Source organism: Chlorocebus sabaeus, chromosome 7 (genome assembly GCF_047675955.1).
Source record: "Chlorocebus sabaeus isolate Y175 chromosome 7, mChlSab1.0.hap1, whole genome shotgun sequence".
NCBI classification, from domain to species: domain Eukaryota; kingdom Metazoa; phylum Chordata; class Mammalia; order Primates; family Cercopithecidae; genus Chlorocebus; species Chlorocebus sabaeus.
In genome coordinates, this window is record NC_132910.1 from 50,446,446 (window position 1) to 50,473,949 (window position 27,504).

The 27,504-nt window shown below is 41.9% G+C and overlaps 1 protein-coding gene and 1 pseudogene across 2 annotated transcripts in view; one reads left to right on the forward strand and one right to left on the reverse strand.

The window, feature by feature from the left end:
* The first annotated feature begins 237 nt into the window (after positions 1–237).
* METAP1 (methionyl aminopeptidase 1) overlaps positions 238–27,504 on the forward strand; it is an 85,878-nt gene continuing 58,611 nt past the window's right edge. The window contains exon 1 of one of the 2 annotated variants that reach the window (XM_037990136.2): positions 238–461. In XM_037990136.2, the coding sequence (XP_037846064.1) occupies positions 348–461 (114 nt within the window). In that variant the 5' untranslated portion in view covers positions 238–347. The remainder of the gene's footprint in view (positions 462–27,504) is intronic. The other variant, XM_007999349.3, reaches the window with a different exon arrangement.
* LOC103236020 (activator of basal transcription 1 pseudogene) lies at positions 25,730–27,071 on the reverse strand (annotated as a pseudogene).

The following is a 27,504-nucleotide window of genomic DNA, read 5'->3' on the forward strand; positions in this document are numbered from 1 at the left end:
GCGCTCTGCGCTGGCCGACGCCCGAAGGCGCCGAATGGGAGGGGCCCTGCCGAGCTCCCTTACAGCCCCAACGTGCGCGCCGCTAGGAGGCTTGGGCACCCAGCCACCGCGGGCGGGGGCGGGGCGAAGGTGGCGGGGCGGGGCACCAGCTGCGCGCGCGGGGGCGGGGGCGGGGCGCGCTGCGTGGTCCCGGTCGGCCCTGGGCTCCTCCCCCTTCCGCGCCCAGGCCCGCGGCAGGCCTTGCTCCTCCCCCGACTCGGTCTCTCTCCCCTCCCCTCCGCCGGGCCGTTCTTCCCTCCCGCCGCCTCCTCTTCCTCGGTGAGGCGCTCTTCCAGCGGGCAGGCAGCATGGCGGCCGTGGAGACGCGGGTGTGCGAGACAGACGGCTGCAGCAGTGAGGCCAAGCTCCAGTGTCCCACCTGCATCAAGCTGGGCATCCAGGGCTCGTACTTCTGCTCGCAGGTAGACGCCCGCTGCCCCGCGGATCTGCCGCCACCGCGGGACTCCTCTTCGCCTCTCCCTTGCTGGCTCCTCCCGCTCTTGCGGCGAGTCGGGACGCGCTCCTCCTCCTCCCCCCGGCCGCGTTTCCTCCTCCCCCCACCCGCGTCGCCACCGCCCCCTCCTGCCTCCTGGGGTCCCCGGGTCCTCTGGAGCCGCGCGGGGCTCACGCGGGGGCGGGGGCCGCCGCCCGCCGCGGCCATGTGGGCTGGGGCGGAAGCGGGCTTGTGCGGGGTCGCGCGGCCGCGCTAGACCTCCGCGTTCTGGGGCTGGTTCCTCGCGCTGGGGCTGGGGCCGCCAGGTGTGCGGGCTGCCGGGGGCAGGTAGCGGCGCCGTGAAACAGGGCAGCCCGAGCGTCGCGAGCCCCCACAGCCGCGGCACCGGCGGGGCTCGGGTCTGGGCGCTGGAGGCTGCCGGGCCGTCCGTCGGGTCCCTGCGGGGTGGGGGGTGGAAGCAACCCGCCGGTCTCTGAGAGATGGGTGGCCGGAGGACGGTCGGAGTAGCAGAGAGGAGGAACGGAGGAGAGAAACGCTAGGTAGGTCCAGCCCCACTTCTTTGTGCTTTACTATCGTGCGTTGACACTTAAGCAACTTTGGGGGTGGGGAAGGGAGAGGTCTGTGTAATTCGTTCTTTTCCCTCGGTGTATAAAATTATTAATTTACAAAACTGTAAGCTAACGGGATGAGTCACCTGTGACTGAATTTCCCAGAGTGAAAAGGACAGTTTCATTGAGGGTTAGGCGTGAAGGCTGTAATGTGTTTTAGTAAGTTTTGTGCAGTAGAGCAAACCCAGCGTTGAATGGGGTCCTGACTGAAGCGCGTGCTCGTGTTTCTGTTTACTGAAGAGTGACTAGTGTTGCTGCTGCATTTCGAGACCCAGGGTGAGGGCTGGGCGGCAATAGTATGGCTCTTACTTACAGTCCAGGTTTACTGAAGAGAGGCACATGAATATTGAAATATTAAATTGGTAGTGTCCTGTGGGGAGGAGAGCAGGAATAAAGAGAAGGCCTGATCGGGGCCCTGCTCTTGCCAATTACTGTGCGATCTTGAATTAGTAAAGTTAATTAATCTTTCTGAGTTCCAGTGTTACCCTGTACGGAGGGGATGATTATAGCTTTCTTTGTAAGTTTCACAAGCTTCTTCTGAAACCCAAATTATCCAAGGAACGTGAAATGCTGTTACAATGTAAGACCTTTTATTTTTTCAAGGATTGTAGTACAGTTTAAGTCTGCCATAAATAAAAATATGAATAAGAGTGAAGGCAGACATATGAACACAATACAAATAATAAAAGTATTTTCCAACATAAAACATATAAAAACGTAAAGATATAAATAAATACAATTTTTATGTCACAATACTTGTAGATAAGCCATTGCAAGAGGTCTTAGCTGTGTTATATCGTCTTGTTTTTAGATAGGATGTGATCCTTGACCTTGTTAGTATCATTTGGAAAAACTTGCACGTGGAGGAGTGTTGCTTGATCTAAAAATAGCATTACTCAACAATCTAAAGGATCTGTGCTAGGTTTAACATGTTGAGCATTACTCATGTTAAACCTAGTACAGGTCCTTTAGATTCTGTAAAATTTCCAAATTCTGTCCTTTTGTAGCCTGTGTGGGACCGGAACTTAAGAAACAGTGTTTGCTTTTGACATTTGTGTACCATCTGAGTAGAATAACTTTAAAAGTAGGTGGCATTTTGAATTAATATCTCTGACCCTCTTCTGTTAAGATTTTAAAAAGGTAGCATGAAACACACATTCATGAAACAGGTAGAAGGTTGAATCATTGGGGTTTGTGGGAAAATGCTAGACACATTTGCGAAAACAAAACATTCAGGGTTTATTCCGTGTATTAGGATTTGAGGTATTTACATGTTGGATTCTGCAGGTATATTTCTGGTATCGCTGTTAGACATGCACTCAAATATTCCCAGAGTGGCTGTCCCAACTGTCTCTTTTTCTTCTTTTCTCTTACCACCTCCTCGGGTCAACTTTTAAAATTTCCCGCCAAATCAGTTGTCGTAGTCTCTTAATTTATTTCTCTACTGTAATTCCTCCCCTTGCAAACAGACACCCACAAAAAACCCTATCTCAAACAAAACCTTTTTTAGAGAAGTTGTTTTTCCCGCAGTCTGATTATGCATATCCCTCATTGCTTTCAGGATTCCAGCCCCACATTCAGGGCCCCTCTTCTGAGTCTCTTGCTCTAGCCAAAAGCTGTGTTTATATTCTTTCCTTTCCAAAATGTCACCTGTCTTCTGAAATCACAGCTGTTTCCTCTCCCATCTTGAGAAGTTGATCAAGTCACTGTAACTTATCCTAAGCCACTTTATACATCTGTGATGAAATATGGGCTTGGCCAGGCATGGTGGCTCACGCCTGTAATCTCAGCGCTTTGGGAGGCCTAGGCGGGTGAATCACCTGAGGTCAGGAGTTTGAGACCAGCCCGGGCAACATGTCAAAACCGTGTCTCTACAAAAAATACAAAACTTAGCCGGACGTGGTGGCACACGCCTGTAGTCCCAGCTACTCAGGAGGCTGAGACACAAGAATCACTTGAACCTCGGTGCTGGAGGTTGCAGTGAGCCGAGATTGCACCACTGCACCGCACTCTATCCTGGGCAACAGAGCAAGACTCCGTCTCAAGAAAAAAAAACCACAAAAAACCAAAAAGAAGAAATAAGGGATTTTCCTTAACACTCCTCTGATCACTAGGATGATCTTTCTTCTTTCTACTGCTCTGGTCCCTGGCCTGGCTGTCTGGCCAGCTTGTCTTTGGGAACAAACAGAACAAAACTGTTAAGAGGCCTTTCTGATGCACCCTTAACAGAAGTAAGGCATTCCCAGTTACTCTGTCACACCACCTTGTTTATTCCTCTGTGACCTTTTGTACAATCTGTGATTACTTCACTTGTTAGAAAAATGAGGATATCTTTTTTTTTTGAGACAGAGTCTCACTCTGTTGCCCAGGCTGGAGTGCAGTGGTGTGATCTCGGCTCACTGCAACCTCTGCCTCCCGGGTTCAAGTGATTCTCCTGTCTCAGCCTCCCGAGTAGCTGAGATTACAGGTGCGCACCACCACGCCTGGCTAATTTTTTTGTGTTTTTAGTAGAGATGGAGTTTCACCGTGTTAGCTAGGATGGTCTCTAACTCTTGACTTTGTGATCGGCCTGCCTCGGCCTCCCGAAGTGCTGGGATTACAGGCATGAGCCACCGCACCCAGCCTAGGATGTTTAATTTTAAGGAAAGCTTTCGTTCTTTAGAGGAGTACAACTAGTTTTACTTGAAAATTGAGTTTTCCAAGAGTTCTTGATGTTTGATTGTATTTATTGATAGCAATGTTCCTTCCTATTTGATAGTTCGTGTATGTCTTTTTCATTTGTGTGTAAGAATTTTTTGAGGACAGAGGGTGTGTTTTACTTATGTTTGTATTTTCCAAAGTGCCTTGCCCACAGTAGACCTCCCTCATTTCCTTAAATGAAGGAAAGGAGATCAGTGGGCTTGCAATGGAAAACAAAGAAATTCTGTATTTACATTATCCTTTGTAAACACTGAATAGTATGCTATATTGTGGATATACTGTCATTATTTGCTTATGGTTGAATTTAGTAACTTTTCAGTTTTTTAGCTGATATTTAACTTTGTGAATAGCATAGGGCAGTTGCTGTCTTCTCTGGTTAGAGGATCAGCTGGAAGGGACCTGAGTGATATATAACTATTTGTATTTATAACACATAAAAGGTAGTAACAGTGTAAGTGGAAGGAGACCTGGATTTTGCTCCCATGTGCTTGGATAAGTCCCTCCTATGCCTAATGAAGCATCCTCTTCAATGGAGTTGAGTGGAAGGTGACTTAAGAGAGCATCCAGAGTGCCTAGTAGAGCATATAGTACATTTGGGCCTTATTATGCATATAACCTCATATGTAATGTTTTAAAATCAGTACCAAGGAGGGCTTAAAAATCTTTGAGGAGAAATGTTACTTGTTTGTGAACATTTTTGACAAATCCAATAATAGGTTCTTTCAAAGAAGTGGCAGGTAACATGATTAACTGAATCCAGGAAGAAAGTCTCTCTCTCTTTTTTTTTTTTTTGAAATAACAAGACAGTTATTCTTCTCTCTTTTTTTTTTTTTTTTTTTTGGAGTTGGGGTCTTACTCTGTCAACCCAGGTTGAAGTGCAGTGGTGCAGTCTTGGCTCACTGCAGCCTTCACCTCCCAGGCTCAAGTGATCCTCCCACCTCAACTTCCCAGGTAGCTGGGAACACCAGTTTGAGCCACCACACCTGGCTAGTTTTTTGTGTTTTTGGTAGAGATGGGGTTTCACCATGTTGCCCAGGCTGGGCTTGAATTCCTGAGTTCCACTTTGCCTCGGCCTCCCAAAGTGCTGGGATTACAGGCGTGAGCCACTGCACCCAGCTGGAATAAAGTCTTGTTGAGCATCTTGTAGGTTGGAGTTAGAAGGTAGGGAAGAAAATGCCCTTAACATGCAGTATCTTTGAAATGCAACCCTGCCCTCTGAAACTTTCTCCTTCAGTAACAACATTCCCACCAGTGCAGTGTTTCTGGAATTCATCTTCATTAAAGGAGATATTATCATGTTCTGCTTTTTTATTTATGGGGATTTTCTTTAAATTCCTCATATCACTTTAGACCACCCTTAAACACTGCTGTAAGTTAGCTGATTTTAGGTACAAATGTCATAGCTTCTTATAAGCAAAAAGATAGGATGGAGGTAAAGAGAAATTACGAGTCTTTTTAAAACAAAAATAATTCATGAATTATTTATTGTAGAAAAATAGAATATATACGTGAAGATAATCAGTTACCCAGAGATGATTTCTATGAAATTTTGGTGTGTATTCTTAGGAACATATTTGCATATTTATTCATGTGCACATAGTTGTGTATGTTTTTACAAAAATGGCAACCATAATACATATAATGTCAGATAATTTTCTCATCCTTATGTCTTAACCAGTGTTTTGGTAGTGTCATGTCGTGGCTACATTTACATGATTCTTTATAAAGACTGTTATGGGTGTACTGTCATTTATTTATTGACTTATAGTTGAATTTAATTTCTTTTCCATTTTTTAGCTGCTGTTTACTCTTCAATCAATGTTCCTCGAAAATTTAAATCATCTTGACTTAAGAACATATAATAATGGTACATGATTTGGTGCATGAACCCAGAATTGAACCATCCTAAACTAATTCTGTATCCTTGTCCAGAACGGTGGTTCTCACAGTGTAGTTAGTGGATTATTGTTGGTTTGAGGGCCTTCTGGTCATCTATGAAGTTTTGGCATGAAATATACCTATATTACAGTAGAATTTGTAAAACAACAACAAAAAACAGGCATCGTTTGGTTGATAGGCAATCAAAAGTTATACAAGTCTTTTGTTACCTTTTTGGAAATTGAAGTGCTATAGGAAATGTGATCTTACATTGCTCATTTGATTTGTGGGTTGAAATCAAGTTTTAGTCATGTTTTTTAAGGTGAATCTTTTTCATGTTTAGCATAGCTGCAAAATTTTAGTTAAGTTTTAGTAAATTTGGTAGGGGTGACAGACATAAGTGCATAGCTAAGCTCGTTCCAGCTCTAGATATTTGGAAGAAAAGCAGTGGCATGGTAACTGCTTCTGTAATTGTCTTTGGTATTACTGCAATAGCAAACCCTTTTAGATAGATGTTAAATAGGCAGAAATACTTTATAAAGCAACCATTGAGCTTCATTCTGTATTAAATGTTTAATGTAATGGAATATAAATGTAATTACAACCCTTTCTGCTTGATCCTGAACTTCGCCTGACCTCACAGTTTTAACATGAAGCATTCTTTTATTCATGCTTGGGCAGGTAGTGCTCCCAGCTCAACAATTATAAGTATTTTACTTTGATTTCCTTGATTGGTATCAGTCTTGTCTCTGGCTTTGAATAAAGAGCAATTCAAAACACTCTGTAAACCAGACCTGCCTTTCTCACTGTGTGTGTGTGTGTGTGGCACCTTATGGATGAAACTAGGATAGGGACCCCGTGGAATTTCTTATGCTTTATAAGTTCTCTCCTGTTTTTATCTCCAGTAACCTGACTTATTGCAAGGCTTAGTAAAGATTTCTTCCTGATATACCAGAGCTGTGCCATGTCTGTGGGAAAGCATTTCTAAAAACCCTGTTAAGGCCAGGCATGGTAGCTTATTCCTGTAATCCCAGCACTTTGGGAGGCTGAGGTGGGCAGATCTCTTGCTACGAAATCACCCTGGTCAACATGGTGAAACCCCGTCTCTACTAAAAATACAAAAATTTGCTGGGTGGTGATGATGCATGCCTGTAATCCCAGCTACTACTCAGAAGGCTGAGGCACAAGAATCTCTTGAACCCGAGAGGTGAAGGTTGCAGTGAACTGAGATTGTGCCACTGCCCTCCAGCCTGGGCAACAGAATGAGACTCTGTCTCAAAAAAAAAAAAACAAAAAAAAAAACAAGAAAAACCCCTGTTAATTGGGATCTGCTATCTGCTAATGTGGCATTTTTCTGGGTCACAGGCTCAAGCCTTTAAGGAGTGGTTAGGATATAAATGATAAGTGAAATTATAACTTTAGCAATTTCCCTTGCAACAGAGACTTCTCCGTGTTTTGAATGTGTGTTTAATGATTCTGCCGTGATTTAAGTGCAAAACGCAAACCAATCTTTGCATCACATTCTGAAGGTTAACCCTGTCTTGTCCAGCAAGTTACAGGCTTAATCATTCAATAAAATAGATAAATGTAAGTTCTGTTAGGTTTTAGAAACGTCATAGCTTTTTTTTGTCTTCTGAGTGGGGATTTATGTTATTACTGATTATTTCACTAACTGGTAATAGGGATGGGACTGACTGTTCGAATACTGATAGCTTCTTTACTAAACAAATGATAGAGAAAAATGTAAATGTTGTTATATGAATAATTTAATATTGCTTTTGAATTAAAATTTTAAGGACTATAAAGTCAGGATCTATAGATGTTTGTTTTCTAAATTGTTTTTGATATTGAGTAGAATAAAATATGAGTAAATGTTTGGGAAAAACTCAAACTTTTTTCCCGCTGTTCTCATACCACAACAGTCATCAACACAGAAGACTTCTGTAACCCAAACGTATGGGGGTTTCTCCTTACCACCAAGCGAGCAATCATTTCTGCAGTGGACACCAACTGGGTGTCTTTTAGTTCATTTCCTACCCTGTTTGACTGGATATAATGTCAGATCCCACAGATTGAGGGCTTAGTCCTCAGAATTGCCCCTTTCTCACCCCGTTCAGATACCAGTCACGAGTTTCGGCTTCTGGAACTTAAAACTTGACTGGCCTCAAGTTGGGGTTCCCATGGTCCCCGCTTTGGGTTTGGTTAATTTGCTAGAGCAGCTCACAGAACTCAGGAAAATACTTATTTTACTAGTTTATTATAAAGGATATTGCAGAGGATACAGATGAAGAGATGTATAGGGTGAGGTATTGGGGAAGGGATGCTGAGCTTCCACGAGTTCAGTGTTCAGCTAGCTATTTGGAAGCTCTCTGAACCCAGTCCTCTTGGGTTTTTATGGAAGCTTCATTCCTTCATGGTATGGGGTGGAACCCTTTCTGGAATGAGAGTCTTATGACCCACATCAGAAAGGTGGGGGGTTGGGATTACAGACCTGCCTTCAGGTAGGGTGAAAGGAAGAGAGGAGAAGGCTGGAGAGAGTCTGTTTCCTGAGGCCTAAAGCACCCAACGTTATAACAAGACTGCAACAAGGCTAGGGGAGTTATTAGCCAAGGAACTGTGGATGTATACACACACACACACACACACAGTAACACAGCAAATCATCCACGGGATCTAAAGAAGCATGATATAGTAAATGCCTATATACCTACCATCTAACTTACTAAAAAGAACATTACCAGGAAAACGAGTGAAAACAGAAGGCTCCTTTGTCTTTGTCCCTCATCCAAGAGGTATTCCATATCCTGAATTTTTTTGTGAACAAAATGATTACATGTATTCTTCTACAACGTGCCTTTTTTTGTCATCATGTTCCTGAGATTTATCCATGTTTCATTGTAGCTCTGTTTTGTTCATTTTTATTGTTTTCACTGCTATGTGATATTCAAATCAATTAATGTATCATAACTTTTTCATTCTTCTGTCAGTGGAAATTTGGGTTGTTACAGGTTTTTCTATTATAAATAGTGCTGCTCTAGACATTCTTGTGCCTGATTCTTGGTGCCTATTTGCAAGAATTTCTCTTGGGTATGCCCCTTAGGAGAAAATTTTTTGGGTCATAGGATATATGTTTAGCTTTACTTTGATGATACCAGATTGTTTTCCAAAGTGGTTGTACTTCAAAATAAATAAATGGGACATAATTAAACTAAAAAGCTTCTGCACAGCAAATAATAATATAATCATCACAGTAAACAGACAGCCTGTAGGGAAAAAATATTTGCAAACTATGCATCTGACAAAGGACTAATACCCAGAATCTACAAGGAACTCAAACAAATCAGCAAGAAAAAAAATCAAATAATCTATCAAAAAGTGGGTAAATGACCTGAATAGAATTTTCTCAAAAGAAGATATGGCCAACAAACATATAAAAAAATGCTCAATATCACTAATCATCAGGGAAATGCAAATTAAAACAGCAATGAGATACCACCTTACTCCATCTAGAATGGCCATTACTAAAAAGTCAAAGAACAATAGATGTTGGCATGGATGTGATGAAAAGGGAATACTTAAACACTGCTGGTGGGAATGTAAATTAGTACAACCGCTATAGAAACCACTGGGTATCTATCCAAAGGAAGAGAAGTCATTATATAAAAAGACACCTGTATATGTATGTTTATCGCATCACAGTTCACAATTGCAAAGATATGGAACCAACCTAAGTGTCAGCTGATGAGTGGGTAAAGAAAACTGATATATATACATCATGGAATACTATCCAGCCATTAAAAAAAGAATGAAATGATGTCTTTTGCAGCAATTTGGAAGGAACCAGAGGCCATTATTCTAAGTGAAGTAACTCAGGAATGGAAAACCAAGTACCATGTAGTCTCACTTATAAGTAGGAGCTAAGCTGTGGGTACTCAAAGACATTCAGAGTGTTATAATGGACTTTGGAGACTCAGAAAAGGGGAGGGCGGGCTGGGGGTGAGGGATAAGAAACTTCATATTTAATGCAGTGTACATACTCGGATGACTGCACTAAAATCTCAGACTTTAGCATTAAACAAAAGACAAAAGTGGTTGTACTTACAGAGAGTTTGTGTTGTTTCATATGCTAGCTAGGACTTGTCGTTAACAGACTTTATTTTTGCCAGTCCGGAGTTGTGTATGAACTCATGAACAGCAGTGTTTACTGGGCTATTTGCATCAGTACACTTGCAAAAATTTAAAAGAGTTTAACTGTCTTCAAGGGGCTTATGTTATTCTTATATAGACAGGAAGTACGGGAAAAAAGGTAACAGTGAAGTGCTAGTGAAAGTTATAGACAAGGAACTATGTTTTCCTTGAATTTTTTAATAATTTTACTGAGTTTGTCTAGCTTTTTATTGTGAAAAAATTCAAACAAATAGAAAAGTTTAAAGAAGAATATAGTATAATTGCAGTATACTCATCACCGAAGTTAACATATTGCTGTATTTGTTTTATTTATGTGTGCTTGTGTGTGTATTGGGTGTGTGTGTATATGTGTATTTGTTGAAACATTTTGGAAATAAGACACACAAAACGACACTGAATCTGTTAAATATTGAACAAGCATTTTCTAATGACAAGGGCATTCTTAACTATAATACCATTATTATACCTAAGAAGATTAATAGGAATTCTCTGATTTCATCTAATAGGCCAATCTTACTTAAATTTCTCAATTATCTCCCAGATGTCATCCATAAAAGCTTTTTTGTTTGTTTTGCTTTTTTGGTTGTAGAATCAGGAACCTATCAAGCACAAATACAGCATTTGGCTGTCATGTCACTTAATTTAGAATAGTCCTCATCTTACTTTCATGATACTAACTTTTTGAAGAGGCTAGTCAATTGTCTTGTAGAATATTACACATTTTTTATTAACTGATTGTTTCCTCAGAGTGTCTTTAAGTTGTTCTTTTGTCCCCTGTGGTTTCTGTAAGCCAGAAACCCGACTGCTTTGTTAGATTTGTGAAACACTTTTTGTTTTTTTCGACAGGTTCTAAAAAAAAAAAAACCTGCCCAGGCTACAGTGCAGTGGTGCGATCATGGCTCACTACAGCCTCCGGGGCTCAAGTAATGCTCCTGCTTTGGCCTCCAGAGTAGCTGGGACCACAGGCATGCCACCATGCCTGGCTAATTTTTGTACTTTTTGTAGCTGTGGAGCTCTCCCTATGTTTCCCGGGCTGCTGTCTAACTCCTGGGCTCAAGTGATCTGCCTGCCTCGGCCTCCCAAAGTACTGGGATTACGGGTGTGAGCCACTGCGCCTGACTGTGAAATGCTGTTGACAGGACTCACAGGTGATGTTACCCACTTCACATTTCATCACATCAGGAGGCACAGAGTGACTGGTGGTTCTGTTCCTAGCAGAGCACCATTGATTGCACAGGTGCTTCTTTTTAACCTCACAATTGGCATTTAATCTGTGGGATCATATTCTGGCACTTGGAGAATATGCATTTTCTTAACAATCTTTCTCTGAGTAGTTTTAGCATCACGATGATCGTTACCTGATAATTATTTCAGTGGAGGTTGCACATGGTGATTTTCTCCCTAATTCTGTCATTTAATAGCTGATTTTTTTTTTTTCCTGTAAGAAAGAGTTTTCTCTCATCAAATGATGAATGAGCTACGTTCCACCATTCCTACTAAGAAGATAGAAATGGTTGTGTACTGGGCACTTCCCAGTAGTTGCAAATGTTTGTTGTTTTCAATTACGACCTTTGTATTGTTTTCTTTTTCATGTTCAAATTGTCTCAAATTTGATTAGTGTTATCACCTTTAAAGTTGCTTCTATATCCTTTTGAGTCTCCTCCACTACTCTCTTGATTGCTTCCTAGCTCTCTGGCATATGATAAAACACATTCCCTTATACTTTCCCAACCCCAGATCTGCAGTCAGTCTTGTTTCTAAGCAGCCCTGGTTTCTGGGAGGAATGTTTTTAGAAATCTAGATCTGAGTGCTAGGTATGCTTTCTCCTGTAATGTCCTCACCTTTAGAAGAAGTGGTAGTGACATCTTCAAGGAACACTGCTGATGTGGAGGACACAGATAAAACAGCTAAAGAACAGTTTTTAAAAGCAGTGCACTAAGTAGCTGAACGATGGACTAGGTAAAGACAGGCTCTGAAAGGCCTCATGAAGGAATTAAGAACTGAATTTTGATAAATAGGTGAAAATCAAATAGATGAGTAGGTAAATAGAACGGTATATATTAAGGTGAAGGAGAGGACATTCTCTGCAGGGAAAGGATGTGTTTATGGAAGTAGGAGCAAGCTGAGGCATGTAGGTAGTAGCCAGTAGATTAGCAGCTTTAAGGAAGAGTCCAAGAAATATAAGGAAATGAAATGATTGTTAGTAGGGATAGAGGCCTTGCTGTTCAGTTGAATATTTTTTTCCAAAATGTAAATATTTCCTTTTAAATATTTTATTATAAAAAGGAGTACATAATCTTTGCAGAAATTTAAAACAGAGGTGTGTTAAGTGAAAACTATCATAATTCTAGCATCCTAAGACCAAAGCATTGTTTGGTTTCTTATCTTTCCAGACTTTTACATATGTATTATATACAGGTTAAGAACATGGATGCTGTCTTAAGAGGGCCTGCATTCAAAACCTGTACTTGCCATTAATTACCTCTGTGTTTTTTGGACATGTTAATCTGTTCCTCAGCTCTCTTATCTGTAAAATGAGATATCTGTGATAAATGTGATGGTGTTGTGAGGATTAATTCTCTGCCTAATCAGTGCTTGTTATATAGTAAAATCTCAAATGTTAGCTGTTGTTTTTTTCTTTCAAAATAAAATAGAATTTTTGTTCTGCATTATATACACCTATACGGTTTTGTAATTTACCATTTTTTACATATCTTTTAAAAATTTGTTACAAAAAACACATTTAACTTTACTGTCTTAAATATTTTTATGTGTGTAGTTCAGTAGTGTTAAGCATATTTACATTGTGAAACAGAGCTCTAGAACATTTTCATTTTGCAGAACTGAACTCCATACCCCTGAAACAGCAACTCTTGTTTTTCCTGTTTCCCAAACCCCTGGTAACTACTATTCTACTTTTTGTATGAATTTGACTATTTTAGATACCTCTTATAAGTCGAATTACACAATATTTGTTTTTTAGTGACTGGCTGATTTCACTTAATGCCCTCAGAGTTCCCTCATGTTGTAGCCTGGAACAGGGTTTCCTTTGTAAGGCTGCATAGTATTTCATTTTATGTGTACCGCATGTTGTATTTATCCATTCTTCTCTTGATGGACATTTGGGTTATCTCTACCTGTTGGTTATTGTAAATAGTGCTTATGAACATGAGAGTGCAAATATCTCCTTGAGACCATGCTTTCAGTTCTTTTAAACATATACCCAGAAGTGGGATTGCTGGATCACACGATTATTTGTTTTAGTTTTTTGAGGAGCAATCATTCTGTTTTCTGTAGTAGTTGGATTGTTTTACAGTTCCAACACAGTGTGCAAGGGTTCTGATTTCTCCACATCCCCACCAACATTTGTTCTTTTCTGTTTTGCTTTTTTCGTAGTAATCATCCTAATGGGTATGAACTGATATTTCATAGGGGTTTTGATTTGCATTTTTCTGATGATTAGTGATGTTGAGCACCTTTCGTATGCCTGTTGGCTAGTATATATCATTTTTGGAGAAATGTCTGTTTAAGTCCTTTGCCCATTTTTAAAATTGGTTTAATTCATTTTTTGATGTTACGTTGAAGGAGTTTTAAAATATAACCTAGATATCAACCCATCACCAGATATCTTATTTGCAAATCTTTTCTCCTATTCCATCGGTTGCCTTTTACTCTGTTGATTGTGTCCTTTGATGAACAAAAGTGTTTAAGTTTGAGTAATCTCATCTGTCTGTTTTTACTTTAATTGCCTGTGCTTTTGGTGTCATATCCAAACAGTCATTGCCTAGTCCATTGTCATAAAGTATTTCCCCATTTCCTGTACATTTTCATCTAGGAGTTTTATAGTTTTGGGTCTCATGTTCAGGTCTTTACTCCATTTTTAGTTAATTTTTATATATGGTTAAGACAAGGGCACAACTTTATTCTTTGGCACTTGGATCCAGTTTTCCCAACAGTGTTTATTGAAGAGACTATTCTTTGTCTATTGGCACCCTTGTCAAAAATCATCCGAGGCCAGGTGTGGTGCCTCACACTTGTAATCCCTGCACTTTGGGAGGCTGAAGCTGGAGGATTGCTTGAGCCCAGGAATTCAAGACCAGTTTGAGCAAGATGATGAAATCCTGTCTCTACAAAGAATACAAAAATTAGCCAGGCGTGTTGGCATGTGCCTGTAGTGCCAACTACTTGGGAGGCTGAGGTAGGAGGACCCCTTGAGCCCCAAGAGTTTGGGGCAGCAGTGAGCTATGATTGTGCCACTGCACTCCAGCTTAGGTGACAAGGTGAGACCCCATCTCTAAAAAACAAACAAACAAAAAACCCCAAAAAACACATATGACCAAATACACAAGAATTAATTTCTGGATTCTGTTCCATTTGTCTGTGTATCTGTTTTTATGCCAGTATTACACTGTTTTCATTACTACAGCTCTGTAGTGTGTTTGATATCAGGAAGTGTGAGTCTTCCAAATTTGCTCTTTTTCTGAATTGTTTTGGCTATTTGGGTCCCTTGAGATTTCATATGAATTTTAGAATTTTTTTCAATTTCTGCAAAATATGCCTTTGGGATTTTGGTAAGGATTGCGTTGAATCTGTAAACTGCTTTGGGTAACATTGACATCTTAACCATAACAAGTTTTCAGATCCATGAACATGGGATGTCTATTTGTGTTGTCTTTACTTTCTTTTGGCGATGTACTGTAGTTTGCAGTGTACAAGTCTTTTAACCTCCTTAGTTTAGGTTTATTTCTAGGTATTTTATTTTTAATGCTATTGTAAATGGAATTGTTCCTTAATTTATCTTAAAATTATTCATTGTTAGTGTATAGAATTGCAACTGATTTTTGTGTGTTGATTATCCTGCAACTTTAGTTTATTAGCTCTAACAGTTTTTTTTTTTAATGAAATCTTTGAGGTTTTCTACATGTATAAGATCATGTCATTTGTGAACAGAGATAATTTTACTACTCCCTTTTTAATTCGGATGCCTTTTATTTCTTTTTCTTGGCTAATTGCTCTGGCTAGGACTTCCAATACAATGTTGAGTAGAAGTGATGAGAGCTGGCATCTTTATCTTGTTCGTGGACTTAGATGAAAAGCTTTCAGTCTTTCACCATTGAGTTTGATGTTAGTTATGGGCATCTTGTATATGAGCTTTGTTATGTTGAGGTAGTTTTATGTATTCCTAGTTTGTTGAGTGTCTTTATTTTGAAGGAGTATCAGATCTTGTCAGACGGTTTTTCTGAATCAATTGAGATGATTATGTGATTTTTATCCTTCATTCTGTTAATGTGATATATTAAATTGATTTTTGTTTTCGAATATTCTTGCATTCCTGGAATAAATTCCACTTGGTCATGGTGTATAGTCCTTTCAGTGTGCTGTTGAATTCATTTGTTACTGTTGTTCAAGATTTTGCATCAATATTTATAAGGGATACTGGTCTTTAATCTGTATCTGGCTTTGGTATAAGGGTAATGCTGGTTTCAAAGAATGAACTTGGGCTGGGTGTGGTGGCTGACGCCTGTAATCCCAGCACTTTGGTAGGCTGAGACAGGTGGATCACCTGAGGTTGGGAGTTCGAGACCAGCCTGACCAACATGGAGAAACTCTGTCTCTACTAAAAGTACAAAATTAGCTAGGTGTGGTGGCACATGCCTGTAATTCCAGCTACTCGGGAGGCTGAGGCAGAACTGCTTGAACCCAGGAGGCGGAGGTTGCGTTGAGCAGAGATCGCTCTGTTGCACTCCAGTCTGGGCAACAAGAGTGAAACTCCATCCAAAAAAAAAAAAAAGAATGAGCTTGCAAGTTTTCTCTCCTCCTTTTTAGTTATTGAGTCTTATCTCTTTTTTTCTTTGGTAATCTAGCTAAGGGTTGGCCACTTTTTTTCTTTTCATTGTTTTTGTTTTTTTGGGTACAGATGGGGTCTTGTTATGTTGTCCAGGCAGGTCTTGCATTCCTGGCCTCAGGCAGTCCTTCCACCTCAGTCTTCCTTATTGCCTATTAGTTTCTAATATTTATTATTCTGTTAGCCTTAGGTTTTATCTTTTTTTCTTTTTCTAGTTCTTGAGGTAAAAGTTGGGTTGTTAATGTGAATTTTTTTTTTTTTTTTAAGACAGAGTCTTGCTCTGTCACCCAGGCTGGAGTGCAGTGGCACGATCTTGGCTTACTGCAACCTTTGCCTCCTGGATTCAAGCAATTCTTCTGCCTCAACCTCTCGAGTAGCTGGGCTTACAGGCGTCTGCCCCCACGCCCGGCTAATTTTTGTATTTTCCGTAGAGACAGAGTTTCACCATGTTGGCCAGGCTAGTCTCGAACTCCTGACCTCAGGTGATCCGCCCTGCCTTGGCCTCCCAAAGTGCTGGGATTACAGGCATGAGCCACCACACCTGGCTGAGGTGTTTCTTTTTTAGTGTATATGTTTACAGCTGTAGACTTTCGTTTTGAGACATCTTTGGCTGTATCCCATAAGTTTTTTTTTTTTTTTTTTAGGATTTAAAGGAGTTTATTCTGAACCAAGTAAGAGTGACCAAGGTCTATGACACAGCCCCAAGAGTTCTTGAAAACATGTACCCAAGGTGGTTGGGTTACAGCTTGATTTTATACATTTTAGGGGGACAGAAGTTACAGGCAAACATTAATCAGTACATGCAAGGTGTGCACGAGTTTGGTCCGCAAAGGTGGGACAACTTGAAGTGGGGGCTTCCAGGTCATAGGTGGGTTCAGAAAGATTTTCTGATTAGCAGTTGGTTGAAAGAGGCAAGTTATTATCTAGGGGCCTGGAATTAATAGAAAGGAGTGTCTGGATTAACATAAGGGATTGTGAAGACCAAGGTTCTTACTATGCATTCCATAAGGTTTGGTATGCAAAACTTATGGGATATGTTTTTGTTTTTATTTGTGTAGAAGTTCCCTTGCGACTTTTTCTTTGACCCATTGGATTGAGAGTATGTTTCATTTCCACATATTTTTGGATTTTTCACTTTTCTAACTTACCTATTTTTTTTTTAAACCTAAGACATTGTAGACTTCTTTGCATGTGTAAGATTAATTTCATTACTTCTTTTATAAAAATATTTTTATTTTCTATAAATACATTTGGAAGAAATTATTTCTTCCCAACTGAGACCACCCCATTAACTGTCAGTTTTTTCTACATAAAAAAGATGCTAATACCACCCTCACCTGTGACTGCTAAACAGAAAAAGATTACCTGGACTAGGCATTATTCCCCTAGTTGGAAATAAAGGCTGTTGGGCACGGGAGTTTGATCTTGTAAAGAAATCAATACTGACAAAGGATCTCAGCAAGGCTAGTTTACTTTCTGCAGAAGGGGTGCACTCGCCAGCAGTCCAGCCATGAGAGCACACTGGACAAAGGAGATGGGAACATTTATAACCTTTACATCCTGATGCAATCCCCGATGGCTGTGCCCCATTCCCATCGGCTGGGATGGGACCTCACACTCTAAACTTAACTCGGTTGGCTAATAATTTAAAACTTTCCTAAATAGGAAGAAGGGAAAGAGGACAAAGAAAAGAGGAAGTTAGTGATGAGAAGTCAGAGGCGTTCCCAAATAAGGAATGGCACGTATCCTGATCTGGGACTCATTTAGCCTTGTGTCAACCTTCCGGAACAAGTTGGGGCAGCCTTGGAATATACACAAACAAACATTTAACTGGGGAATGATAAATCCTTTATGGATTTAAGAAACTTTGAAGAACTTCTCCATTCCTTACAATTCCCTCCTCTTTTTGTTTTACAATTCTTCAAACTTGTCTAGCAAGTCTCTACTTTGTTGTTTGGCTTGATCCCCTAATAAAAGCAACCTTTCCAAATAGGGTTGGGGAGAGGCAGAGGATAGATTAAGGGTTGTACTGATGAGCCTTTGTATAAGCCCTTGAATACAGGGTATAACACAACGTCCCCCAAGTAGAAGTATACCTAACACAGTTATTGAGGAAGTGAGGATTGAGGTTGGGGTATCTTTCCAATTTCCAAACCAGTTTTCTAACCAGCTAGAGACAGGTTATTTATGCCAGAGTTCTTAGCTAGCTCGTTTGATAAAGCAGCAAGTCCCTCTAGGGCTCTTGTTATACTTCTGTCTGGGGCCGTGTTATTCAAAATGAATGTGCAGCACTGGGTTTTCTGTTTTCCTGTGTCATTTGGCTGGTAGATCTTAATTGATCTGTAGTTCCCCTAACCACGTCTTTGGTGTAGTTAACTTATCATCGTTGATTATAGTAAATATAGCTTATCCAGTCTACATTTTTGTTTATCCTGACCCACCAAAATAATGTTGACTTGAATCTAGTAGTTATCTGATCTCTGACCTTAAATTCATCAGGAACCCCCCTTGGAACACCTGTTGCTTCTAGGTAGATAAGAGGATCAAAGGATCCATAAGGAGCTCTTCTAGCATGTTGGTGCTGGGGCGTTTCCTTTTTTTGTCGGTGAAATGCCAGGGTAAAAGGGATAGGCGATTGGACTGGAGTGCAAGTACCACTCCAGTTATACGGTGGAGTATCCAGTAAGTGCCCTCCCACAATGCCACCATATGTCCCACTTGAGGATGGCTGATGGAGGCCTGATGGGTTAGCTCTTAGAAGTGCCTTACCTCCTTGCATTCCTGTGAAATTTCCAAGGAATATTGAGTTCTCCTGCCGTGAGAGGCATGAGGCAAGCTTTACCCTGGAAGATGGAGGCTGAATGGCCCTCAGGGGCTGACCTGCAGGGTGTTGTATCTCTCTGCAGGATATAGCAGAGAGAGAGCTTGGCAAGATTCATCATTCCAGGCTGTAGAATCTTGAAAGAGAGCTACCACACACTCCAAATCTGTCGCATGTGAAGACCACTTAAGTGGAAAGGGGACAGTCTGGGCCTCTGGCCTACCGTGTGCACAAGTTTAACAGTCGCTTTTGTTTAGACTGCGGACAGAATATTTAATCCATTCTAACCAGGCATTTGCATCTTGATACCCTGTCTCAATAGCTAAAGACTGCTTTAAGTCATTTACTTGTACTACTGATGCTTTTGTCTTATCATTTAGTAAGGGACTAATCAGGATAATAAAAGTTTGATTTAAAGCCAAGACTACTGGGGTTGGAGAAGGGAAAGGAGGAGGAGGGAGAAGGCGTATTTGAAACATGCCTATAGGATCCTTCCTGTTGACATTTGCCCCAGTACCATAGAGATGGCTGATAGCTGGCTGATTATCAATATTAGTTGAATCAGCAATAGAAATAAGAAAAGGGTTACACTGACAAAGCTTGCAATCAGGGGAAGTGCTTCCTTTGGTAAAATAAAGATTAGGCCTAAGCTCAGTACAAACCCCTCCTGTAGAGAGGTCCAGCCTCTGTATTGAGTGGTCTGTAGAACATCATTCCAACTGCTGCAAGGCTGCCATTCGGTGGGAATGAAGAAGCGGTGTCTTCGCCGTAATTGATCGCATCTATGGGAGTGAGAGACTGTTAGATTAATTGGGGGACCAGGACATAAATATTTTTCTGAGGAGGCTAATTGTTTTTGGTTATGTAGGTCCCTGCATAGTGTCACTAGACAAGTGTCAAAGGGTATCACTTGAGGCGATTCCAATCTAGTTATGTTAATAATAAAATGAGAGATAGTGAGAGGAAAGAAAGAAAAATAGAAACAAAGGTATATTAGGTTCTTCTTAATTTTAACTTGGTGGGACTTAGCCCGGGGACGACAGCCCAGAATTCTGCGTGTCGACACTTTCTTGACTCAAGTGTGATGGGTCTGCCCCTTCTCGGCAGCGTGAACTGCGGTTTTGGTGGTCAATAACACGAGGTAGGGTCCTTCTCAGATTGGCTCGAGCCTTCCTTCCTTCCATCCCTTATGAAGACGTGGTCTCCAGGCTAATGCAAGTGTACTGGGAATTCCAAGGGTGGTGCTTGTGCTAAAAGACCTTTGGTTTTAAGGGAAGAAAAAGTAGAGGAGAGCCCAAATATGTATTTTCTAAGGAACTGATCTGTGGTTTCAAAGGTAGTCACATCAGCTGAGGAATGCAAACAAGGCAATCCATATAACATTTCACAGGGGGATGAACGTATATCTCTTCGGGGAGCTTTCCCGATTCTGAATAAAGCAATAGGGAGGCATTTGGTCCATGGTGGGCGAGTCTCTAAAATTTAGTTAGATGACTTTTAAGAGTCTGATTCATTCTTTCTACTTTCCCGGAGGAGGAGGGGTGCTAACGAATATGGTAGTCCCATTCTGTGTCCAGCACCTGGGCCAGTTTTGTAATAATGTGTGCCGTAAAGTGGGTCCTATTATCTGAGTCAACATTTTCTATTAATCCAAACTATCGTATAATATGTTCAATTAAAGCCTTTACTGCATTACTGGCAGTGGCCTTTGAGAAAAGAGTGGCCTCTACCCAATGAGTGAGATGGTCTACTATCACTAATAGGTATTTTAGTCAGCCTACTGGCAGTATTTCGGTGTAATCAACTTGAACACTTTGGAATGGTCTCAGCCTAGGTGTTTTTCCTCCTAGAAGTAGTTTCTTTAGGGCCTGCTTATTAGTTTTCTTACAGATAATGCAGCTGTCAGTGACCTGTCTGGCCAGGGTATAGATCCCAGTACATCCGTAGACTGAGGACAGCGTCACATAGGGCCTGAGGGCCCCAGTGCGTTCCTTGGTGTAAGTGGGACAGAACTTCTCTCATAAGGAGTTTGGAGAGCATCTCTCTCTGATCTGGGAGAATCCATTTCCCTTCTGTATTTTCTTTAGCCCACATTTCGCTCAGTTTTTCCTTTTAGGCGAAAGAGAAAGTAGCTAATTTGGGGGAGAGAAGGCAGGGAGTTAGATGAAATATTTGTTTCACAGCCCTTGCTGCTCTTTTGGCTACCTGATCTGCAGGATTATTACCTCTATTTTCAAATGAAAAGTCATGCTGGTGTCCAGGGACATGTACAATTGCTGTTTCTCCTGGTAGCTGGAGATTATTTAAAACACAAGTCACTAATGACTCATGAGCAAGCTCTCGACCTTGGCTGTTCATCAGGCCTCTTTCTGTCCCAATTTTTCCAAATGTATGCGCTACCCCAAAAGCGTACTTAGCGTCTGTGTAAGTGATTCCTATCTCATTTTCTAGATATTTAAGGGCCTGACTGAGAGCAAATAGTTCACAGCCTTGGGCGGAATAGGTATCAGATAATTGCCCTGATTCAATTTCCTCAAGAGTTTCTCCATCCACCACAGCATATCCACTGTGCCTGTTTCCATCAAACATCTGAGAGGACCCATCTAGGAACAAATGTTGTCTTGTTTTATAAGGGGTTTCAGATAGGTCTGGTCGAACCTTGGTATGATAATTAATTAAATCTGGACACAAATGCTCTGTCTGCAGCAATGGATTCCCTGTTAAGAATCCGGCAGGGTTGAGTGAACTGTCAGTGGTTATAGTTAGATCATCTCTTTCTAATAGGATAGCCTCATACTTTAAAATCCTAGAGTCAGTCAGCTAGCTTTCTGCTTTTTGATTTAGGATGACTTTGACCTCAAGGGGTGTACTTACTGTTAAGTATCCCCCAAAGGTAATCTTTCTGCTTTCTTCCACTAATATGGCAGTGGCTGCCACAGACTGGATGCACTGGGGACACCCACTGGCAACTGGATCTAAGACTTTGGACAGAAAGGCAACTGGTTGCTGGTGGCCTCCACGTTCTTGAGTGAGTACTCCAAGGGCCACTCCACTGTCTATGTTAACAAGAAGATGAAAGGGTTTTTCTAAAGAAGGCAGGGCTAAGACAGGGGCGGATACCAATCATGCTTTTCATTCGTTTGGTCTACTTCATCAGAAGTCCTTATAAGCAGGTCTGGCCCATTTTTAGTTAATTTCTCATATAGCAATTTACTTCTTAATGCATAAGAATCAATCCATAATCTACAGTATCTAATCAATCCCAGAAATTTTGTAAGTTCCTGTTTTGTTTGAGGCAGGGGCAGGGAGACCTTTCCCTTGACCTGTTCAGGTCCTATTCTCCTTTTGCCCATGCTAATTAGATGACCTAAATATCTAACTTCTGGTTCTACATATTGGAGCTTTTCTTTGGAGACCTGCAGTCCCTTAGAGTATAAGTGATTCAGGAAATACACAGAGTATTGACTTTCTTTTTCTATATCTTCTCCAGATACAAGTATGTCATCCATATATAGGATTAAATGTAAATGTGGTGGAGTGTCTGTCTCGCTCATAATGCCATCTAGAGCATGAGTAAAAATATTTGGTGAATCCGCAAATCCTGGGGCAGTACTATCCACTGGTACTGCTGCTTCTGTCCTGTATGGGGGTCCTCCCATTTGAATGTGAATAGATCTCGGCTGTCCTCAGCCAAAGGACATGCCCAGAAAGCATCCTTTAAGTCTATTACAGTAAACCATTGATAACTTTACGGAATTTTACTAAGGTTAGTATATGGATTTGGCATAGCAGGGTGAGTGGTTTGAACTATTTCATTTATAACTCTGAGATCTTATACTAATCGGTAGGATCCATCAGGCTTCCTGACAGGTAGGATAAGGGTATTATACGGAGACATGCAAGGCTCTAAAAGTTCATCTTTAATAAGGCCTTCAGTCACAGGTTTTAGTCCTACCTGGCCTTCCAAGGAAATCAGGTATTGCTTCCTCTGGGCTGCTGCCCCTTGGAACCTTTAAATGTATTTATGTCGGGGGAATCTGTAACCTCCCTTGGTTTCCTTCTCTTGACCATAAGTCCGGATGGATTTTCCTCTCCTCAGTGGTAGTTAGCAGGTGGAGAGAGGGAAGGTTATGAACCCCTTTGGCCCTACTTGCAGTCCAAGACCTAACTTTAGCATTAAGTCTCTTCCTAACAAATTAGTGCCTGCTTCAGGAAATAATAGAAATTGAATATTAGCTGCCCGATTTTTCTATCTGACTTCTGTATCTTCTAGGATTTTGGCCTTAAACCTCTCTCCTTTCACCCCAGATGCTAGTAGCTCTTCTGGAGAACAGCTTAGGCCACTTGGAGAAAAGCATAAGGGAGAACAAATTGCTCCAGAACCAATGAGGAATGTTATTAGTTCATGGTTTGGTCCCACCTCTAAATTTATCAAGGGCTCTTGGTGGGAATCAAGGTGGAAAAGAAAGAGCCCCTGACTCCCCTGTTCTTCCTCTCTAAAGGTTGGCATGGAATTTCGTCTGTGGCCTTTAGCTCAGGACATTCTTTCTTAAAATGGCCCAGTTTTCCACGTTTATGATACCTATCCTGTCCCCCTTCTTGTTCTCTTCTGGAGCTCCTTTGTTTTGATTTCTCTTCATCTGCTCTACATCTCCAACTTTTATGACACATGCTATGGTCTTCCCATGTTCCATTTCGACCTTGCCCCCTAACTGTCTATGCGATGGCCCCCGTGGGCGCTGGTCAAAATCTCATCCCAGGTATATTTGGTCCTGGTGAACTCTGCCAAAAAATTTTTGCCTTTTATTTTTATCTGTCTTCATCCCTTCTCATGTATGCTTTCTGTGCTGCTTCTAAAAGTTCTTCAGTTGACCGAGTTTTCCACCTCTCTATCTTTTATAGCTTCCTTGCAATATCTGGCCAACTATTGGTAACAAAATGTAATTTTAACATACCTTGTCCTAGTGTACTGTCAGGATCTATATCAGTGTACCTTCTCATCTGCTCCCTTAGTCCGTCTAAAAAGTGCATAGGTTCCTCATCTTTCTCTTGTTCATCAAAGACGTTAGTGAGGTTTTGGGGTCTGGGTGCAGACTCCTTGATACCTTTTATAATTAATTCTTGTAGATCCCTCATATTCTCCTGGTGAACAGCATTATTATTATTCCATTGTGCATCCAGAGCAGGAAATGTAACATTTGCTGCTGGAATATTTTGACCAGTAGGGTTATCACGTTCCCAGGTCCCCATAGCAGCTCTACGGATCATGTTTCACTCTTCCTTTGAAAAGAGTGTACCAACCGGATGCAGTGGCTCACGCCTGTAATCCCAGCACTTTGGGAGGCCGAGGCAGGCGGATCACAAGGTCAGGAGATCGAGACCATCCTGGCTAACACGGTGAAACCCTGTCTCTACTAAAAATACAAAAAATTAGCTGAGTGTGGTGGCGGGCGCCTGTAGTCCCAGCTACTTGGGAGGCTGAGGCAGGAGAATGACGTGAACCTGAGAGGCGGAGCTTGCAGTGAGCCGAGATTGTGCCACTGCACTCCAGCCTGGACCATAGAGCGAGACTCCGTCTCAAAGGAAAAAAAAAAAGGAAAAGAGGATACCCAGGATTGACATTAATTCAGTCCAAGTATATAGTTTGGGACCTAAAAACTGGTCAGTTTGCTCTACTACTCTCTCTGGGTCATCTAGCAAAGGCTTAAGCCCTTTCTTTAGACCTCGGACTTCAGAGGGGGTTAAAGGGGCGTTCAAGAATCCAATTGCGCCCCTACCCTGTGGCACTTCCTTTAGAGGGAAGAGCTGAAAAGCTGGCTTTTTGGAAGCACAGGGAAAGGGACATTTTTGAATATTCCTTCTACATTGTTCTCTCTCTCTCAAGCCCTCTTTTTAAGGAGAGATCAGAGGCTTCTGCCTACGGAGCCTGAGGAGGAGGAGGCGGGACTAGAAATGGAGGAAGATGGTTTAGGGGATCCTACTGGATATTCTCTTTTTACCCTCCTCCATCCCTTTCTTCAGGTCCCTTAGGGGATAAAGAGAAACTGGCCCCTGCTGCCAGCACATGGCATAGTCTATCTCTTCTGAAGACATAGGACTCTTGCTATTAACATAGAGTTTTAGAAGCTGGCAGACCCAGTCTTCATTTGAGCCATACTTTGGCCAGAAAACAGCAGGATTTAAAATTGGTTCTTGGGTCCACAGAAAGCAACAATACTTGATCATTAGTTGCTTTTTCTTATGTTTAGTCCTTTCATTTTCTTTACAATGTGTAAGCATAAGTCCTGAAGGACTATGAGGAGGGATTCAGTCTTTCTTGCCTCCTTCATCTCTGACCTGGTTTCCAGTTCCAGGCCTACTAGAAGTATTCCGCATATTGGGTGAGACTTTTTCCCAGTAGACTCAATCCCCTAGATCCTCCAGCTCAGAGGTATCTTGTCTGCTCAAATGTATTTCCTCCTTTTCCCCTGGGATTAGCCTTCCCCTTTTTAGCCTTAGTTTCTTATTGCCTGTATTCTCAGTTCCCTGGAGATAACTTTCTCCCCTCTGTTCCCTGTCCTGAAGATAATCCACACTCGTCTTACAGTCACTTTCTCTCAACCGCAATCATTCACTCACATACATCACACATATTCCCTCAAGGAAGGACCACTAAAGAAGTAGTTTGCCACCTTCTAACAGTTTTTCCTACCTTGGCTCACGCACGAGGTCTCGTGGTCCCACGATTTTAAAAGTTTCTCCTTGTCCCCTGCATTGCTGAGAATCCAAATGTATTCCTCGCAGCAGGTAAGCCCTGGCTATCTCCCTGGGGCTGCCGCAACAGGATGGTTGGGCGCCTCCCCACAAGAGAGGACCAAAGACCGGAGGGGAAACAGTGTCCCTCTACAGGCCACGAAATTTATGGGCACAGGAGTTCGATGTAAAGAAATCAACTCCGAGACAAAGGATCTCTCAGCAAGGCTAGTTTACTTTCTGCAGAAAGGGTGCACTCCCCAGCAGTCCAGCCATGAGAACACACCGGACAAAGGAGACGGGAACATTTATAACCTTTACATCCTGATGCAATCCCCGATGGCTGTGCCTCATTCCCATCGGCTGGGATGGGACCTCACACTCTAAACTTAACTCGGTTGGCTAATAATTTAAAACTTTCCTAAATAGGAAGGGAAAGAGGACAAAGAAAAGAGGAAGTTAGTGATGAGAAGTCAGAGGCGTTCCCAAATAAGGAATGGCACGTATCCTGATCTGGGACTCATTTAGCCTTGTGTCAACCTTCCGGAACAAGTTGGGGCAGCCTTGGAATATACACATACAAACATTTAACTGGGGAATGATAAATCCTTTATGGATCTAAGAAACTTTGTAGAACTTCTCCTTCCCTTACAAGGCCCTTCCTGGGGGCAGGAAGTGGGATTTTAAGAGGACCCTATAGCAAGCAGCAGGCAGCCAAGAGTCAAACAAAACAAGCATATGCAATAGTCATAATCATGCTATTATGACAGTATGAATTAGCCAGGCATGTACAGGAGTTCAGATGGGGGAATAGTGGAAGCCCACAAAACTTCTACTTTTGGGCCCTCACCAAAGCAGTGAGACTGGGCCCTCACCAGTGCAGAGACACTGGTCTGAGAAACACAATAAAATGTCTACCTGGGTAGTCATGATCATTCTATTATGAGGTAGACAGGAAGCAGAGTGGGGCCAGGAGATGGAAGGGGCCACCCTCGCCCTCAGGAGTCCCTGACTAGGGAAGGTCCTTCCACGCTCTCTGAGGGTGGCGGGGCCCCAAGTATCCTGGCCAGGAGTGCTTTGTTGGAGTGGATCTTGTCCTGGGCAGTTGCCAGGTGAGCCCATTCACGCCCCCTGGCTGTGCTGCTTTCCGGGCCATCAGTTCCTGCTCAGTAGGCTGCTGGGCAAACGTCCAGGAGCCATCTGGGTGAACAAGGTCCCCATCAGCAGCAAAAAAGCGTTGTCCCCATTCCACACTTTGAAGATAGAAGACGGTCTCACACTTGGCCTGAGGGACCTCCGCTCTCAGGCGCTGTCTGCCTGTGTACCTGGCGCTCGCTGTGGTGGGACCAGGTGAAATGGTGCAAGTACTCCAGATTCCATAGGTCATAATGGAAGGGGCTACACCTGCAGGCACCCATAGGCGTGTTGTGTAGACTGGCTGCCACGCTCTTGGCTCTGTGCTTGTCACGGAACTCCACCCATCCCTCGTTGTAGTCCTTGCTGTAGGACTGCTTTTTTTCCCTCCCATGGCGGCTGCTGCCGCCTTCTTACATCTCATGAACCAGTCCTCAGCCTGAAAGAAAACGTGTCTGACCTCACCACAGGTGCTAAGAAGGTTGCTGATGTGCAGGGGCCGGAAGTGTGGTAGGATATGGCCCAGGTACACAATACCTGGCACTACCTGCTTCTTGTTGCCACAGGCCTTTTCTTTGGATTCCTCCTATTCCTCCTCTGCATCTAGTGTCTGGTCTGTCCCTTCCAGCGCCTTTGTTCTGTTGCGGCCGTCTCCGATTCTTCTGCCTCCATGTTGACTGACAAGAGCAGCACGACCTAATTTCATTACTTCTAATGACTGCATAGATTCATTTGCATGATTAAATCATAATTTAACCTATTTTATATTGATGTATATCTGAATTCTCTTTAATTTTTCCCAATTATAAGTAATGCTATAGTGAGCATTAAGTTGCATATGTTTTGCTCATTTGTCAGATTATTTCCTTTGGTTAAACTATTTGGAATTGAGCTACTGGGTCAAAGTATTTTTTTGTCTTTGTATATGTGTTTACATATTAAGTATTTGTAAGTATTTATATATATGTTGTATCTTGATACATGCAAATCCTTGTAGTTACCAGGTGACTACTCAGCTTTCTTGCTAACATTGTATGGTGTGCTTATTTCCTCACTCTCTCATCAACATGAATTGATGTTAGATTTGAGATGGTGGAAAAGAGAT